This window comes from Furipterus horrens, unplaced genomic scaffold (assembly GCF_987537825.1).
Source record: "Furipterus horrens unplaced genomic scaffold, mFurHor1.1.pri manual_scaffold_2, whole genome shotgun sequence".
Taxonomy (NCBI): domain Eukaryota; kingdom Metazoa; phylum Chordata; class Mammalia; order Chiroptera; family Furipteridae; genus Furipterus; species Furipterus horrens.
The window spans coordinates 801,434-819,861 of record NW_028327172.1 but is presented as its reverse complement, the minus strand read 5'-3'; the positions used below and the strand labels follow the sequence as shown (position 1 = coordinate 819,861).

General features: G+C 69.0%; 1 protein-coding gene across 13 annotated transcripts in view; it reads right to left on the bottom strand.

The window, feature by feature from the left end:
• Nucleotides 1-1,347: 1,347 nt before the first annotated feature.
• Nucleotides 1,348-18,428, bottom strand: part of BRSK2 (BR serine/threonine kinase 2) — a 44,774-nt gene continuing 27,693 nt past the window's right edge. For 2 of the 13 annotated variants that reach the window (XM_090292556.1, XM_090292598.1), the window contains 15 exons: nt 18,348-18,416; nt 18,044-18,190; nt 16,824-16,855; nt 16,441-16,605; nt 16,221-16,318; nt 15,989-16,139; nt 14,170-14,235; nt 12,510-12,570; nt 11,717-11,924; nt 11,126-11,174; nt 6,970-7,093; nt 5,604-5,784; nt 5,448-5,537; nt 3,564-3,611; nt 1,348-2,480 (listed from right to left, as the gene is read on the bottom strand). In XM_090292556.1, coding sequence (XP_090148682.1) covers nt 2,263-2,480; nt 3,564-3,611; nt 5,448-5,537; nt 5,604-5,784; nt 6,970-7,093; nt 11,126-11,174; nt 11,717-11,924; nt 12,510-12,570; nt 14,170-14,235; nt 15,989-16,139; nt 16,221-16,318; nt 16,441-16,605; nt 16,824-16,855; nt 18,044-18,190; nt 18,348-18,416 — 1,707 coding nt within the window. In that variant the 3' untranslated portion in view covers nt 1,348-2,262. Of the gene's footprint in view, nt 2,481-3,563; nt 3,612-5,210; nt 5,306-5,447; nt 5,538-5,603; nt 5,785-6,969; nt 7,094-11,125; nt 11,175-11,716; nt 11,925-12,509; nt 12,571-14,169; nt 14,236-15,988; nt 16,140-16,220; nt 16,319-16,440; nt 16,606-16,823; nt 16,856-18,043; nt 18,191-18,347; nt 18,417-18,428 lie in introns of all 13 variants that reach the window. The other 11 variants (XR_016514291.1, XR_016514294.1, XM_090292578.1 and 8 more) reach the window with 11 other exon arrangements.

The window sequence follows — 18,428 nt, the reverse complement described above, 5'->3', positions numbered from 1 at the left end:
CCCTCGTCCAGGCGCTCTCCCCGCCGTCCTCAAGGCTGCGCTGGGGCCCCGGCTGCTGCCCTTCATGGTGTGGCACCGGGGGCGGCCCGCTGGTGCGTGGTTGAGGCGCCTGGGTCCCCGATGGGCGTGCCCTGTGGGGACAGTTGGACAGCCAGCTCCCCTCTGGGGAAGAAGCCAGCCTTGGCCTGTGGCTTCCAGGGTTGGGTGACAGCACCCCATCTGCCTCTTCCCAAAAAAGGATTGAAAAGAAGGTTCCTCCTTCAGGAAGAAGCCCAGGTGGTGGGGTGACATCTTGCAGGTGGCGCTCCTTGTCTGCCTCGGGTGGTGCTTCTGCTCCCTGCCCAGCCCAGCCCGGCGTGTCCTCCCAGCTCAGGCTGGAGCCGCTCGTGGGGACGCCCTGACCCCCCACGCAGGGGCCTGTCCTCTCCAGCAGAGGCAGAGCCCAGAGGAGCACATTGGGAGCGAGCGCGGTGGGTCCCGCCCGCCCACCTGCACGCCCACACGGAGACTGGCATGGTGTCTTTACTGAAGGAATTTATTGTTCCAGAACTAAAGTTGCTCACAGTTATTTGACAGGGGTACACGGGGTGGGGGTTGTCCGTTTCTGTGACGTCTGCGTGTGTCCCAGTACAAAAGGGGAAGGCTGGAGAGAGATATTGCTTTCGGCGTCCTCCGCCTCCGAGCAGCCCCTCCCGCTTGTACCGCGTGGCTTCTGCTGTAGTGGGTGTTTCATTTTTCTTACGCGTGGGAATCCCAGCCTGTGGTAGGGGGTCCATGTAACGGGAGCAGGCGGGGAGGCGGGAGACACCGGAAGCGAAGCGGCCCGCACGGCAGCGGCATGCAATCGGAGCCCGCCCGCCTCCAGCTGCCAGGCCAGCGCTCGCGACCCCGCGGGCCTGTGCCGGCCTGAGGGAGGAGACGGGAGCGGGAGCGAGAGCAGGGACAGGCTCGCTGTGCACGGGGAACACCGCAGAGGGCGCGCTGCGGCCCTCTGCCCTTGCTTTTTTTTCCACTTTTTGTTACTTTAATAAAAAATCCTGCGGTGCCCCTGCCATCCTGTGAGTGGGTGGGGCCAGCTCAGGGCCTTCCTTCTGCCCCGCTCTCAGACACAGAACCAATGGGGTCCCCGTTAGGGCCTGGAGGGGGGCCTTGGGCGGCGGTGCCCTCGCGACTGGAGTTGCTTCTCCCCAGGACGGATGAGCGGCCAGAGTGGACCACGCCGTTCTTTAAATGTGTGTGTGTGTGTGTGTGTGTGTAGAAAGAACCAAGAGCAAGAACCGAACACAAAACCGAGCCCTGCCCAACGGCTCCCCTCCCCAACACCCTTTTCCAAAAACAACCAAGAAAAAAGTTTATAAAAATATCTTGCAGGAATTCTTTAAAGTTTACAGTAGCTTGCCAGTGCTGCGCCCCGCGCCCCGACGGCGCCATCCTCGGGGCGCCCGGGCCGCAGACCCACCCTGCCCAAGACAGACCGACCGACGGCAGGAGATGCTGCTGCTCCTTCCCTGAACAGAGAAGTAAAGAAACTCAGTAAGCTAAAACAGCAAATAAGTAACACTGCTCTCCCCGGCCAGCCCGCCGCCTCCGGGCCAGGACGGAACACCAGGCCCGAGAGCACCCTGCCACCGACGAGCTGAGAGGACCGGGTGCCAGCTAGCAGCAGGGTGGGTGCACGAGGTGTCGATGGACAGAGGACGGGGTGCTGCATGGAGGCGGGGGCCCAGGAGAGGCCGTGAGCACCGGCCCGCCCGCCTTTCCGCTGCATCGCCCCCACGGGCCCCGCCCTGGAGGCGGCCTGGTCGGGCGGGTGGGACCTGCCGTGGGCTCCAGTCACTGTGAGTCTGGTCGGTGGGGCTGGAGCCGCTTCCCCTGGGAGCCGGATCCTCCTCCCGGCGGCCATGCAGAGCGGGAACCGGGCAGGTGGACAGAGGCAGCGGCGGCGGGCGGGGTCTTGCTGCCTTCCGTCCCCGATGTCCGGCGTGGGGCCCAGAGGACGGCCTCGTGGAGGTTGACATGTTAACTTTTCGGGACAATTCCTGGTATCAGAGTGGAAACAGTGATGTTGTCAGAGACAGGCAGAGAGAGGGACAGCGAGAGCGGGCGCGCGGGCAGGTGGGCCCAGCCGCAGGCCACGGCCCCCGCGCCCCTTCCTTTCCTCCCTGGCTTTGCGACAGTCTAGATGGACAGGTGGGCGAGGCCCCGGGGCCACACAGAGCGGGCCGGCGGCACGGTGGCCTTGTGTGTGGGGGGGGTATGTGTCTAAGGCTGCTCGCGGCGGGCGGCGGGTGGCCCCGTCTTGGCCGCGTCCTTGCCCGTTGGGTGCTCGGCATCCCCTGCAGGGCCAGCGGCCGCCAGGTCACCAAGTGGACTGCGGGCGCTCCGCTTGGCGGGCGTGCTGGGGGCCTGGGCCGCCTGCCCGTTCTTCTCGTCTGAAAAAAGTTGTTTAATTACGTCAAAGAAGTTACTCAATGGGCTGCCTGGGTACACAGAACAGAAGAAAAAAAGAAGGAAAAAGAAAAAAAGGGGGCGAGAAAGAAGAGGGAAAGGAGAGAGAGAACAAACAAACAAATGAACAGAAGGGTCTTGGCGGAGAGAGAGACACCCAGCGAGAGGTCTGCGTGGGCGTGGGGGCCGGGGCAGGCGACAGCAAGCGGGGCGGGCAGGCGGCCGGCGCGAGGGGGCGCGCTCTGTGCCAGGGGCTGGCGGGAGGTGCTTTGGGGACCAGAGATGGGACTCGTCAGCCTGTGAGCTGCGGGGCGGGAACCCAGGGCAGGCAGAGCCCCCGCCTCCCCCCCAGGCCTGGCCCCTGCCGCCCAGCCCTGCCCTGAGCTCAGACCCCGGTCAGCCTCCCCTGTCAGCCCGTGGCCTGTCTGGCCGGCCGGTCCACTCTGAAGACGGGGCCGAGTGGGACCCCAGGACCGGGGGCGGGCTCTTTGCACAAGGCCACGGGCCTGCCGCCCCCCTCCCCTGGCCAGCCCAGGCTGCGCGGTGTGGGCACAGCAGACAGACGACGGATGGATGGGTGGACAGGCGTGGTGAGCGGGGTGTGGGCGGGCCAGGGGCAGGCAGCCAGCGTGGGGGGTGTCCTGAGGTCAGAGGGGGGCCCTGAGCTCGCTTTCCCGGCGTGGCGACAAGGCCCCTTGGCCCTCAGCCCTAAGCCTGAGCTCGGGGCTCTGGGGCCGCCTTTCCCTGCCGGCTACAGTGGGGGGGGGGGGGGGGGGGACACTTGCAGGTGAGGTCCCCTGCACTCCCGCAGTGGACAGAGGGCCTGAGGCTGCCTGGGCCAGGACTGGAGTCCCCCGTGACCCAGGCCGCAGCCCGCACAGGTGACCCTGGCCTCGGGCGAGCGCTGAGCGCTGGGGCCCCTGCCTGCCTGCCTGGTCCGAGGGCCGCCTGTGGCAGCCCTTGTGTGGGTGACGGGCTGCTTCCGGCAGGCGTGGGCGCTGGGGGAGCCGTGTGTGCACAGAGACCCCAGGACAGCCCCAGGCGGCACCAGCCAGCAGCGGGTCGCAGGGGGGGTGGTAGGCTGGGGGGCCCAGGTGACAGTGAGGGGTTCTTACCACACTTGGAAAGCCTCCCCGCCATCATTTCCACACAGTTAGTGGTGTCTGGAGCACAGAACGGAAAGAGGGGAGACCGGTGAAAAAGGCTTCCCGCTAGGATCTCGGCTGGGCACCTGCGCAGGGCCTGGCCCTCCGAGGGGCGGGGCGGGGCCCGTGGGGGCGGGGCCCCGGAAGAGTGCGGAGTGGAGGGGGGTCCTGCAGCCACCAAGGCCTGAGGACAGGACAGGGCCTGCTGGCCCTCCCTCTGCTCTGTCCTGTCTTGGGCCCAGGACACGTGCTCTGGAGCTGAGAAGCCCGGGGCTCTGGCGGCCACCCGTGTGTCCTCGCCCTGCCAGTGTTCAGGACCCTTCCCCTGACCCTCCACCTGCTGCCAGGCCTGGGAGCGCGGCCCTCCCTGGGACCCAAGCGAGGTGGCCACCAGGTCTCTTGGCCTGGGAGGTGCGGGTGCCTCCCACAGTGGCTCTGGGACTGAGCTCGCGGACAAGGGCATCCATGCGGGAGCAAGGCTGGGGGGTGGGGCCGGGGGATGGGCTGGGAGCCCAAGCTGGGCTCCCCCAGTACAGGACTCACTGACAGAGGACAAGGAAGATGGTGGGGGGCCCAGACTGGACCCCCCAGAGTCTCCATGGGTTTGGGCACAGAACTAATAGGGTCGGGGCCAGCAAGGCCCAGAGGTGCCCCGGGCCGCAGGGGGGGCCCTGTCCTGCCCCCCACCCCAGACAGGCTCGCTGCACCCCGGCCTCGGCTTCCCTGTCAGCACTGCCCTGCTCTACACGGAGACCTGGCCTGCTTGCTCCCTGCCCCCAGGGCCCGGCTGTCGGGGCGCTGCAGCCCCGGCCCACGCGTGGGGTGACGAGGCACATGTCGGGAAGGGTGGGGAGACAGACAATGGGATGAGGATGGCAGGACGAGGTGGACGCGCGGGCTGGCCTGGCCTCCGGGGCTCCGCACAGAAGCACGAAGGGGACCCGGCGGGCAGGGGCAGGGCCCACTGAGGCCCCTGCCAGCCCCCAGGGCCACAGAGAGGCAACACCTGGGCTGGACGCTGTGCTCCCCGCACCCCAAACCTGAGGACAGGCCTCACAGCAATGCCACGCCTCACTGTGTGCAGACAGCACTGCACACCCTGCCTGAGGGCGGCGGCCACGCAGGCACCGCTAGGGCCCACCCACACCCACGCCAGACACCGAGTGCCGGGCCCCTTGGGCTCCTGGGCCCAGCACCTCCAGGCCTGGGCAGCCCCTTCCCTGTGTGGCTTCTCTAGGCTCAGCTGGGGAACCCCTGCTTTGTCCGGACCTCAGGTCCCCTCTATCCTGCACAAGGCCAGGCAGTCACCGGCCTGTCCCTGGGGGGGCAGGTGGCAAGCAGCCCCACCTCGTGTCTGTCGGCTTGGGCGCCAGGGCCGCAGCCACGTGGAGCCGGGGCTCCCCCAGAGTCCACTCTCACGGGGGGCCCCAGGGCTAACCCATCCTGCGTCCGGCGACTCAGCCTGGGTTCGGGGCCTGCACAGCCTGTCCAGGGCCAAGAGCTGGCCGCTGGCTCTGGGCGTGGGCACAGGGTGCCCATCTCAGGGTCGGCCCGGCTCTCGCCAGAGGCCTGACCGCAGCCCCCTCCCTGCCCCAGCGGCGGGGCTGGACACCTTACCTGCCAGCGTCAGAGGCTACTCTCGTAGCTGGTGGCCACCTTCTGGCCTTTAAGCCCAGCACCCCAGCTTAGTCCTGGCGCTGGCGGGGAGGGTTCTACAGTGGACAAGAGGCGCCTTTCAGTGTGGGGTGCTGGGCCCTGCTCCCTGGGGCGCCATACGGCCGGGGACGGGGAGGGCGCGCGGAGGGGCCACACGCTGGCCAGCGCACGGCGGCCTGAGCTGAGCCCCCGCCTCACCTGACAGGTGCTGGGCGGAGGGCTGGTCATGTGTGCTCAGCAGCTGTGTCTGCATGGTCTCCACCACCCTCTTGAAGCGGCGGCTTGGGCCTGGGGGAGACAGCGGGTTGAGCGGGGGCGAGGTGGCCGCAGCCCGCACCCTCGGCCCGCGCTCACCTGACAGGAGCGTGAAGGTGACAGAGTAGATGCCGTTCTCCTTGTGCGCCGCGCCGCCCTCGGTGTACGTGATGTCCACCTGGAATTTGACCGGCTTCTGGAAGACGGCAGGGCCCCCGGTCGCCTTGTACTCGGCCCGGAAGCTGGTCTGGGAGATGACGCTGTGGCCAAGGCTGGGGATCTGCAGGGTGGCGGCTCCGCATGAGCGGGGACCCAGCCCGCCCCGTCCCTGTGGCCCGACCCCCAGGGCAGCCCGCCCAGCCTCATCCGTGACAGCCTTCCAAGTTGGCAGCTGGCCTCCACCCGTGGCGGGGGGGTGGGGGGTGCACAGCCAGAGGGCCCCCAGGGGTCTGATCATGGGAGCTGGGACCAGGCCCAGCTGAGACCCTGAGGGAGGGCTTTCTAAGAGGGGTAACACGGCGGGGGTGCCCGCAGCGCAGCCGCAGGACGGAGGGCCAGGGCTGAAGCCTGCGCTGGCCCCTGAGGCTCAGGCACGGGGCCGTGCACTGTTGCTGGGAGGCTGAGGCGCGTCCCCCCGGCGGCGTGGGCAACCGGTCACAACAGTCCGAGTGGACAGGACAGGGCTCTGCCCCCTGGGAGTGCACAGCACTCGAGCCGGGAAGGGCCAGCCTGCAGTGGGCCCAGGAAGAGGCAGAGGCTGAGTCCCAGCGGCACTAGGAGGGGCCTGGGAGGCAGGGACAGAGGCCCAGACCCAGGGCCCCGAGGGACAGAGCAGGGCCCAGGGGCCTCCATCTGGCGCAAGGCCGCCCCTGCCTGCAGCTGGGCTCTCCTGGCCCCTGAAGACCCCTGGGAGGAGCTGCCAGCATCCGCGCGCCCTCAGGGGACCGAGGCTGCCCCACGTTGGAGAGACCACCTGGCAGCCCCCGCCCACCCTGGGGCGTTGATGGAGCCTGAAGCAGCAGTGCAGCTGCTGGGACGCCCCACATAGGCGGGGTCCCCTGGCAGGGCCCCAGAAGCAAACCAGGGCTCTCTGTGCCATGCGCTCATGGTCCCGCCAAGACCAGGGGAACCTACAGAACCAGCAGGCCTCAGGGAGGCAGGGGTGCCGGCTGGCAGCCTGTGGAGGCAGGCACAGGGCTCCCTGGGGTCCCTTCCCAAGGCCTCAGGCACAGCCACGGGGCCCGGTGGGGGTCCCAGCACGTCAGCCCCCCAAGGCCCATCCCCGTACCCAGCGCCCACCGGGGCCTGTTCGCCATGCGACTTGCTCTGTGAACCCCTGTCTCCTGCCCTGACCCGCCGCCCCACGGGCCCCCTGGGCCCACACCTGTGGGCACTGCCAGGGCAGGCGGGCAGGGGCTGTCCCTGCGGGAGCGGGCCCTCGGCCCGGGGCGGGTGAGAGTCTCACCGACAGGAAGGCGTGGACGATGTCAGCTTTGATGGAGCTCAGGGGCTTGTCCTTGATGACCACGAAGATCTGCTCCTCCTTCTCCAGGCTGATGAAGTTCCCGAACCAAGACTTCTTGGCCAGCCTGAGGCGGGGGGGCAGGGGCTGCTCACGCCTGCCACCCAGACCCCCTCACCTGACCATGACCCCCTCATCTGACCCTGACCCCTCACCTGACCCTGACCCCCTCACCTGACCCTGACCCCACCTGGCCCTGACCCCTCATCCTGGCCCTGACCCCTCACCTGACCCTGACCCCCTCACCTGACCCTGACCCCCTCACCTGACCATGACCCCCTCACCTGACCATGACCCCCTCATCTGACCCCGACCCCTCACCTGACCATGAACCCCTCATCCTGGCCCTGACCCCTCACCTGACCCTGACCCCCTCACCTGACCCTGACCCCCTCACCTGGCCCTGACCCCTCACCTGACCATGACCCCCTCACCTGGCCCTGACCCCTCACCTGACCATGACCCCTCACCTGGCCCTGACCCCCTCACCTGACCATGACCCCCTCATCTGACCCCCTCACCTGGCCCTGACCCCCTCACCTGGCCCTGACCCCTCACCTGACCATGAACCCCTCATCCTGGCCCTGACCCCCTCACCTGACCATGACCCCCTCATCCTGGCCCTGACCCCTCACCTGACCATGACCCCCTCATCCTGGCCCTGACCCCTCACCTGACCATGACCCCCTCACCTGGCCCTGACCCCTCACCTGACCCCGACCCCTCACCTGGCCCTGACCCCCTCATCTGACCACGACCCCCTCATCTGACCCCCTCACCTGGCCCTGACCCCCTCACCTGACCACGACCCCCTCATCTGACCCCCTCATCCTGGCCCTGACCCCTCACCTGACCATGACCCCCTCACCTGACCCCTCATCTGACCCCGACCCCTCACCTGACCACGACCCCCTCATCTGACCCCACCTGACCCTGACCCCCTCACCTGACCATGACCCCCTCATCTGACCCCACCTGACCCTGACCCCCTCACCTGACCATGACCCCCTCATCTGACCCCGACCCCTCACCTGACCACGACCCCCTCATCTGACCCCTCACCTGGCCCCGACCCCTCATCTGACCCCTCACCTGGCCCTGACCCTGCAGCCCCACTGCTAACCCCACGGGCCTGGACAGCACCCACGGGAGCCCAACCAGAAGGGCAGGAGCGCTCACCTGACCCCCAGCCTCACTCCTCTCTGGGAAGCTGCCACCCTCTGGGGATCTGCAAGGCGGCAGTCCCAGGGACGCCTCAAGGACAGTGCCCCCGCCCAGGGTGGGGAGGGGAGCCGGGGGCACGCAGCAGGTGGAATGGGGGTAGGTATGGGTGGCAGAGATGTGGCACAAAGAAGCCCCCGCCCCCAGGCGAGCCTCATGTCCCCATCCTCAGGGACCGGTGGCCACCTGGCTGCCTGCCTCCCTACTGCCCCCGCCCAGGCCCCTCCGTGAGCTCAGTGCCCGGGCTGGGCAGGGCTGTACCCCAAAACCCCAGGCTGGACCCCACTGCACTCAGGGCTTCCACTCGGTTATCATGCCAGCCCCGGCACGGTGTCCTGCATCTGGGGCCACCCCTGGGAGGTGGAGCCCTCCTCTGCAGCCATGTACATGGTGGGGACAGACCCCGCCAGCCATCCCGCCTGCACTTGGGCGGGGCTGCACGTGGGGGAGGTGGCTGTCGCCTCCGAAATCCCATCAAGAGGCTGGGACTCCCCTCTCGCTGGCCAGTGTCCCGCCTTTTGGTGGAGCAGACTGATGGTGAGAGAGGCCCACACAGACCCGGATCCCGCCCACAGCAGGCCCTGCTCCTGTGCCCCTAGGGGAGGCGGCGCCTGCCCTCCCCGGAGCAGAGTCCAGCTGACCACAGAGGCTGGGGGAGGACGAGCAGGCACCGTTTTATGCTGCGACAGGTCGGAGTCGTTGGTCGCGCAGCCGCCCATTGCTGATTGACACCCTGCTGCCTGCTACCTGCCTCCCTTGCAGCTACAGTGTGGACACGTGACCAGGGCACCGCCCGTCCGGCTGGGGCCAGGATGAGCAGCAGCAGCCAGGCCCAGCGTCTGGCCCCGCGGTGTTGGCAGGGTGCCCCACGGCGCTCTGTGCTGGCCTGGGGTGCGGCTGGTGGATTTCCTGTCAGTGTGACGTCTTCCGTTTCCCTGCCCATTTCCACAGCTGCTCTTGAGCTGCCATGACAGTGACCAATCCGCCTTCCAGCAAAGCCCCTGTCGTCACCATGGCCAGGAAACTCAACAGAAGACATGGACACATGTCACTGTGGATGCTGCCACTCGGCCACCTCCTCTTCCTTCCCTGCCTCTGCTGGCTCCCTGGCCATCTGCCGTGACTGCGAGTGAAGACTCCTGGCTGAGCTGCTCACCGCCAGTCCCAGGACCGCGCGGGGCCTGGATCCCGCAGCTGGGGCTCTGCCTCCTTCTCCTTTGAAGGTAGAAGGCGAAGTCACTTCTGACGCCAGTGGTTTAGCATCGGGCAGGGACAGTCCTGTGTTCGAAATGGCCTGGCTGAGCCGGAAGGGAGCTGGTGGAGGGCATGCGGAGACCAGCCTGTGAAGGTGACCCTAGGTGTCCCCTTGGCCTGTCTGCTCCAGTGCTGGGTGTAGCTTCTTAAAGGTGCCCTGTAGGTGCGGCAGTCAGCGGGTCTGAGTAGGAGCAGACTGCCGTCCCTGGCTTGTCCTGGCAGCCGGCAGCCTTAGGAGCAGGGGTGCTGGTTTCTCGGAGGAGGAGGAGGAGGAGGAGGAACTCCCCACAGGGCAGCCACGTGGAAAGCTGCCCGAGGCCCTCACCTGCCAGCCTGCACGGCACCCATGCCTGCTCCGTCCTGGTTTCCTCAGGGACCCCAACCAACATAGGGCTCCTGGCAGCCACAGGGGCGGGGAGCCTGTCCTGTGTGGGAGGAGGTGCTGGGGTGCTGAGTGTGCACCCAGCTGTCAGGGCCGCCCGAACCTGCTCATTCCCTCCAGGCCTTCGGGCAGGGACGGCCCCCACTGGGACTCGATGGGAAGGGGATGCTGCTGGCCGCCGGCCACAGCAGGCAGCCGTGTGCGGTTTTGTACCTTCTCTGAAAAACGCAGCGGTTCTGCTGCAAGCATGTTCGGGGGAGGCTCTCCTAACCCACAGCAGGAACTCACAACTGGAGGTGCCACCCATGGGGCGCAGCGCCCGCCACTCCTGCTGCGGTGGGGCAGCTAGAGGTGCCCGCCCGGAGCTGGGTCCCTGCCACCCTCAAGCACACGGCAGGCACGCCTTCTCTCCCTCCGGCAGGTGGCCCGACTGCCTTTGCTGCCCACGTGAGGTCCAGGTGGTGGCCCCCGCAGCCCCTGTGCCGCGCCCTGTGTCCACGCCGCGTCTCCCGTTCACACCCGGGGACTCGGAACCAGGCCACAGGGAGGACGCGAGCTGGGGAGGACGGGTCTCTCCTGGGCCTTCGCTGCGGACGCCGCGGTCCCACGTCCTCTCATGGGATGGTGACTCGTGGGCTCACGCTGCCCCTGGCCTTGGTCGGCCCACTACCCCTCCACACACGGCCCCGCGTCATTCCTTGCTCTCCCCCTGGGCCAGCGCCGTGTTTTCGTATTGAGACCCTCCAGCCATCGACCCCGCGTGTCTGGCTACCCTCTGGGCTCTGAGCTGTGCAGTGCGCCCCTCCCCGGGGCAGGCCCCCGAGACCTGGCGCCCTCCCCACCCCCAGCACGTCCAGGGCGGAGGCGGTGTCTGCGGAAGTGTGAGCCGGCCAGGCCCCCACGGGCTCCTGCGAAAGGCGGCCAAGCTCAGGGGGCGGCGCCATAGCCCCTGCAAGGCCTGGCCAGACGTGCCTGCTTCCGGCCGGCACAGGCTGTGGCTTCCGAGCCTGTCCCCAGAGCTGCCCCCACCACCCAGGCCGCTCCCTGCCTGGCGCCCTAAACACACGGAGGAGGGACCGACGGTGGCAGCACCAGGGGGCTGGGGCCCTTGGCCGACACCCTCCTGGGACACCCTGGCCTGCTGTGTGGGAGGGTCCCTGGGGCCCCCCCTGTGCACTTGGCACCCCAGCAGCAGGAGGCAGGCTGACAGTTCCCACCCAGCCTCAGGCGGGGGCCACTTACTCTGGGGACGACTCCGGGGTTAGACTGGACATCTCCTCTGGCGTGGGGACTGCGCACACAGGAAGGACAGGAAGAGGAAGTGACTGCTCTGCCCTCCCCCACAGGCCTGCCCAGGGGGTGGGGGGTTCCTGTGCAGCGCCCCACACACGGTCTGCGGGGCGGGCGCCTGAGGGCACAGGTCAGCTTCACCCCTTCCTCAGGCCGCTGTCCAGGCCTCCGGTGCTGAACCAGGCGACGCCCGCTCCGCCTTCACCACAGCCCGGCGCTGGGCCCCACGGCCCGCAGCACCCAGCACCCAGGGGCAGGCTGCCCGCCCCGACCCCGTGGGTTTCCTGATCGTTGTGCCCGCAGCACCCAGCGGCCACTTCTCCTCGGGCCTCGGGCAGCCTGGCCTGAGGCCGCCGCCGGGCTGAAGTGGAGCCAGGGACCCAGGGGAGCTCCCGAGGCGCGGCGGGCCGGTCCGTACCACGGGGGCCCTGGACACACGCCAAGCAGGCTGGGGGACACGTGGGCCTGCGCCAGCCCCCGGGACACGGGCACACCCGGTGCTTCGGGTGGGACTGCTCCCCTGGGACCCGTCCCCAAACTCACCCTGCAGTTTCCGGCGGTGGAAGCGGGGTGACCCCAGGAAGCTGTTCTTGATGGAGTTGAGCCGCGCTCTCCAGGGCACGCCCCCGACGCTGGGGCTGGATGGCGGCGTGGGGTTGGGCGTGCCGGCCGGGCTCTCCTTGGGCGTGTGCACGGGCGTCCCCTTGGGGGTGGGGAGGGGGCTACCCCTTGGAGAGGGGTGAGGGGTAACCTGCATGGTGGGGACAGATTTAGTGTTTGGTTCAGTCCCGGGGGGTGGGAGCCGGGGGGGCGCGGGCAGGGTGGCCAGCGGGGGGCCGAGGCCGCCGGGGACGGGGAGCTGGGCTTGGGTGCCAGCCGGGAGCGGGTTGGACTTGGTGCCCTGCAGAGGCTTGTTGGTCAGCTTGGCCTTGCTCGGCAAGGTCTGGGTCTTGGGGTTGGGCCGCGGGGCGGCCTGCGGAGGGAGGACGTGTCCGGGCCGGGTGGCGCGCTGGCTGGCTTCGGGCTCCGCGGAGGTGGCCGGGGCGCAGGCCACGAAGGGGCGCTCGGGGGGCGTTGGGGGCAGGACCAACTTCCTCACAGGCTACGGGGCACGCGGAGGGCCCGCCATGCACCCGCCCGCCCGTCCCGCATGCAGCGCCCACGCGGGGGCCCGAGGGCGCAGGAAGCGCGGAGCGTTTGCCACGAGAGGGCACGGGCGACACAGGAGAGAACACACAGAACAGAACAGAGGCGTGCGGTTAGCGGCGCAGCAGCAGCCGGCAGCCCCTCCCGGCCCCTTGTGCGCGGGCGCCTGGTGGGCGGGCGGGGCACTCACCCGGGGGCTGCTGAGGGGGCTGGTGGACAGGCCCGAGGAGGCGCCGCTGATGGACCGGGACCTGGGGACACAGGTGCGGGCGGGGCTCAGCCAGGACGGGGCCGCAGGCGCGCGGTTCTGCTCCCCACGGGCCAACCGTCCGGGGGGCCCGGAGACCTGCTGCCCACCTGGCCGTGCCCGGGGCTGTCCCGCTGCCCCCTCCCCGCCTCTCCCCAGGCCTAGGGGAGCCCCGGCAGAGCTCCGGCAGGGCGGCCTCGGGGCTCCTGCAAGTGCGCGGCCCGAGGCCCGGGCCGGCAGAGGACCCTCAGCAGGGCCCGCCGGGGGCTCGGACGGACAGAGGGGCGAGGGAGCCTGGGGCTTCCCGGGAACCAAGGCCGGCCCTGTGCGCAGCCTGCTCTCCGCACTCCGGCTGCCCTGAGCCTGGCCTGACCCTCAGGCTGAGCTGGCCCGGGGCTCCAGCTGGGCATGAGCCGACCCCTCCGTGGCCGTGGCCTGCCCACCCAGCCCCACGCTGCCCACAGCAGGCCAGCTCTCTGCCCCGGCTACTTGGCACCGCGGCCCGGGCGAGACAGGCTGTGGTGGGCACGGCAGGATTGTGGGGCTTCACCATCACTGGCTGCACGGGTCCCACAGACCTGGCCTGGGCGTGGCCGGAGGGAGGCCATGGCCCCAGGGTGCCTGGCCGAGACGGGGCCATGGCCGCCACCGCGGGATGGACCTGGGCCTGCAGGGCAGCACCATGCCTGCTGTCCTCAGGAAGGAGACAGGACTGGGGCCGATGCGGCCCCAGGACGGGACAGGAGCGTGAAGTACATCCCACAGCCTGCCCGTCCCAGCCAGCCTGGCCTGGAGAAGAGCAGACCACGCAGGCCTGGCTCCCGGCTGCTCTACCAGCACCTGGTGGCTGGAGCCATGGCCGTCCAGTTCTCCCGCCAGCCGCAGGCACAGAGCCGGAGACACCGCCCTGACCCAGAGTCAGGACTGGGCCCAGAGCTTGGAGGCTGGGTGACGCGCCGGTCCCTGCGGGCGCCCCCAGCAGCCACGGACTGACAGGCAATGCCACATGTGACGCCCGGCGCCCCTGCCGAGCTGAGCCAGCGTGAGCTTGTCCTTCGCGCACAGGAGCAAAGAACAGCAGGGGAGGAGGGGGTGGGCACGTCTGTACCCCCTGCCAACCAGGGAGCCCCTGGAAACTAAGCTGCAGCTGCCAAGAGCCATGGACAACGGGGACAGTGCCCCCTGCAGCGCCCCAGAGGGACTGCAAAGGCCCCTGTGACCCCCGCGCCACCTGCCACTAACGTGGGAGCCTGCAGTGGGCTGGGGACCGCAGAGCTGCCTCTGGCTGTCACTCCCACTGGAACCCTTAGGCGACAACAGGTGGCCCCAGGACCCAGGGCCCGGCGCTGGACAGGGCCGGGGGAGGTTGCGGGGCCACCACCAGCCACCGCACGGGTCTCCCAGGCCCTCGGCGGACTGTCGGCCTCGCCCAGAAGCACATTCCTCCTGGGCCCCGACTCGGCCTGACCCAGCCCTTCCCCCGGCTTCTGGAAGGTTCCCTTGCTGAAGGGGAGAAGGCAGGATGCTCCCCAGGCCCAGCCCTGCCGCCAGGCCCGAACTGCCTGGGGGGCTGGGGGGCGGGGCGGGTGGGCAGGGTGTATACCTGTCTTCTTTGCTGAATTGGGGGTGGGCCTCAGCGATATCCAGGCTTTTACTGAACATTGCTTTACTACAGCGGGAACAAAGCGAGAAAACAGAGTTACTGCCGCAGCGCCGCCCGGCGGCCGGGCCCGCACTCAGCTCAGGGCCGGCGGCCCCCTGGCCCCAGGCCAGGGCGCACAGACGCGGGGGTGCTGGCAGGGGAGCCCCAGGGCCACGGCACACCCCCGGCGGCCCCGCGGGATGCCCAGCTGGAGGCCCAGCTGGAGGCCCGTTGTCACTCGGCACCAGGTGGCCAGGCACAGAAGCACGGCCCCAGGGGCTGCGGGGCTGGTTCACGTGACTCCACCCAGACCCAGCACCTGTGGCAGCTGGGCCTGCAGAGCAGAGTGGGGGCCCTTGGGCCCCCCAAGGCAGGCAGCTGGGTGGTTGGGGTGGGACGGGGGCCAGGGGCCAGGGGTCAGGCAGGAAGCTGGGTAGGGAGAGGTACTCTCCCCCGTAAGCAGGGACCCTCCTCCTGCTCCCCCTCACCCCACTCCGTGCCAGAGCCAGCGGGCGGTGGACCACCGCTGCCTAGAGACCTGGGTGGAGGCTTCAGGGGGCCAGGACCCCAGGCCAGAGGCTGAGCCAGGTTGCCTGAGGGTGGCCGGGGCCTCCAGGGGGCTGGGCGCCCCCAGCCCAGTTTAGCCCAGGAGGTGGCCCGGCTGCCCGAGGTTCCCGTGTCCTGGACCAGAGACAGCTGGGCTGCCGGGACACCCATGGGGCTCCCCGGCCGACAGAAGCCTCCGCCTGGGCCAGAGCACCAGGCGAGCAGGGGCACAGGCTCGCCCGGCCAGCACGTCAGCTGCGGCTGCGGGGCCAGGGTGCCGGCCCTTCCTCCGGGGGCCACTGGCACAGGCCACGTCTGCTCATCAGCCCCTGGAATTCCACTTCCCAGCCCTTGCACAGCCCCCCGCAACCCAGACACGGGGCCAGTGGGAAGGGGGGACAGGCCTGCTGGGCTGTGGATCCAATCACAGCTTGACCATGATCCATCCAGTCCACCCGCCTCAGCCTGGCCCACCCCACTCCAGTCCAGCTCAACGCACTTCGGCCCCACTCAGTCCAGCCCAGTCCACTCCAGTCCAGCTCAGCCCAGCTAAGCCCAGTCCAGACCAGCTCAGTCCAGTCCATTCCAGTCCAGCCCAGCTAAGCCCGGCCCAGTCCAGCCCAGCTCAGCCCAACGCAGTCCAGCTCAGCCCAGTCCAGTCCAGCTTCGCCCAGCCAAGTCCAGCCCAGCTCAGTTCAGCCAAGTCCAGACCAGCTCAGTCCAGTCCATTCCAGTCCAGCCCAGCTAAGCCCAGTCCAGTCCAACTCAGCCCAGTCCAGTCCAGCTCAGCCCAGTCCATTCTAATCCAGCACAGCTCAGCCCAGTCTAGTCCAGCTCAGTCTAGTCCAGCTCAGTCCAGTCCAACTGAGCCCAGTCTAGTCCAGCACAGCTCAGCACAGCCCAGTCCAGCCCAGCCCAGCCCAACCCAGTCCAGTCTATTCCAGTCCTGCCCAGCTCAGCCCAGTCCAGCACCTCTCAGCCCAGTCCTGCCCAGCTCAGCCCAGTCCAGTCTATCCCAGTCCAGCACTGCTCAGCCCAGCCCAGTCCAAGGTGGCCTCACGCAGCCCAGGCCAACAAAGCAGAGCCCTGCCCAGCGCAGCACTGTTCAGCCAGCACAGCCCTAGGCTGGGGGCGGGGGCGGGGTGGGCAGAGAGGAGTCAGGGGCAGCACAGCCCACGCGGCCAGGCCAGGGCACCCGCAGGTCGGGCACTGGGTCCTCCCCGAAGGCACGCACCTCTGGCCATGCTGGGCCATCTCGATGGCCCGCCGCGCAGGCACCGGGGAGCCGCCATCCGCCGCGCTGAGTACCTCCATGGACTTGCGCTCGGGCCTCCGCTTGCCGTGCCGGCTCAGCATCGGGGAGTCCACGCGCTTCCGGGGAGGGTCTGCGCGAGATGGGGGTCAGGCCCGGCAGCCCTGGGTCTGGCAGGAGTGGCGTGGGGCCAGGCCTCCCGGGGACCTTGTACCTATTTCGTTCCTGGGGGGCAGGTCCTCATCCTCATGGCTGGGGTACCTTTCTTTCCGGTCCAGGAGGAGGAAATAGATCATCTTCTCCTGGTTCTCTCTGTGGAGGGCGGGAGGCCCCAGGAAGGGCGGCGGGTGCCATGAGTCCACAGCCAGAGGTCCTCACGGCCCGCGCCGCCCCCCCACCCCACCCTGCCGCCCGCAGGCCCCCCATGCACGTACTCCTCAGACAGCAGATCCTGCAGCAGCTTGTTGCGGTCCCGGAAGCAGCCGAGCGAGTGCATGCTGTCCAGCACGTCGGGGTCGATGTCCTCCAGGCTGGGCAGCGAGCGGATCTGCACCTTGCGGGGGACGGGCTGCTCCGGCTCCGGCTCATTCTTGCCCCCTCTGTGGACGACAGGGCGCCCCCAGTGGTCACTGGCCTCCGCCGGCCCCAGGCTCCTCCCGGCCCTTCCTGGGGACCCTGAGTCCTGCAGCTCTCTCCCTGCCCCAGCCCCTGTGCACCTCCTGCGTCCTGCTGGCCTGGGCCCCCCCACTTCCCTAACCGCCCGCTGGGCCGCAGCAGCAGGCAAAGCAGGCGATGAGTGGGAGGGAAGGCTACTTACATATACCATATGTGTTTCTGAATGTGCTCTAGCTACAAGAGAGAGAAACAGGGAGTTAGTCGGGGGGGGGGGGCAGGCAGCCCACGTTAGAGGCCAGGGGGCAGGAGCTGGGAGCACATGGGGAGGGGGGACCCCCGTGGAGGAAGACAAGAGGGCGAGAGAGCGGGGCAGGGGGCAGGGTGGGGGGCGACGGAGTGAGGGTGAGGCTGCAGATGGAGGGGAGGTGGGGGGAGGGGGAATGGAGGGAAATGGGGAGGGGCTGCGTTCCCAGAGGCTCCAGGTTAGCCCCCTGACCCTGCCTACCCCTGTGGACAAGGAGATGCCAGGCCAGAGAAAGGGTGGTGGGGATGTGGGTGCTGGGGCCCAGGCGGTGTGAGGGAGGAGAGCAGAAGGCAGCCCGGGTGGCCTGCCTGCAGCGGGGGACTGGGGTGCAGGTGATGGCAGGGGCTCAGGAGCCCTCTCCAAGTGCCTCTCCACCAGCCCGGGGACCTTGGTCGGGGAAGGTGGGAAAAGGTGGCTTCTTGGTCACCGGTTACACTCAACTGGGAGGGGCCAGTCCAGGGAGCCCTGCGGCCCTTGCCCCAGGGCCCTGACGTCCTGGCACCAGCTAAGGCCTGACTCGGACGTTTGGGCTCGGCAGAAGTGGACCTGCCTCCGAAGCCCCTGCCCTGCCGTGGTCAGTGGTCACAACAAGCCCTGGCCACTGACAGGGCGGGCTGCAAAGGGTGGGGGACAGGGCCCCCGGGCACACCCAGCGCTCCAGAGTCACCCCTGCAGGACACAGGTGGCGCTCACACAAACCTGTGCACACGCGCAAATACAACCGCATGCAACCTCACGCGCACACTCACCTGTGCACACGCCCGCTCACCTATCTGAGCACACATTCACACCCAGGCACATGCTCACGCATGCACACCCCCGTGCATGTGTCCACGCACGCATGCACACACAACCGCGCCGGTGCGTGGGCGCACACACCAACGGCTCTCACATGCACATGTGAGACAGTTGCACAGTTGTGCACGCACTCATGCATGTGCGCTCACACAAACCTATGCACATGTGCGAACACACCAGCATGCAATCCCACACGCGCTCGCCCGCGTGCGCACACGCACAGGCACACCTGTACACCACCGACCCACGCACTTTTACGCCCGTGCGCACACACAGCCGGGCACACGCGCGTGCACACTCGGGGCTCCCCGCGCACGCACCGTGAGGCGCCGCGCCGCGTCCACCTCGATCATGCCGCGCAGCAGGCTCTGGCAGTCGGGCGGGATGAAGTGCGGCATGTGGAACACGCCCCGCTTCACCTTCTCCAGCAGCTGCCGCAGGTTGTCGTCGTCGAAGGGCAGCGCCCCCTGCCGGCCGGGGACGGGGTCACCGCGGGCTGCGGCGGGGGCGGGGCGCCGGGGGCGGGGTGAGGGGGCGGGGCGCTGGGGGCGGGGGCGGGGCGCCGGGGGCGGGGTCTGGGGGCGGGGCGAGGGGGGCGGGAGGGGCCTTCGGGGCGCGGCTCACCACCAGCAGCGCGAACAGGATCACCCCGCAGCTCCACACGTCCGCCTTGCGCCCGTCGTACTTCTCGCCCTGCGGATGGCG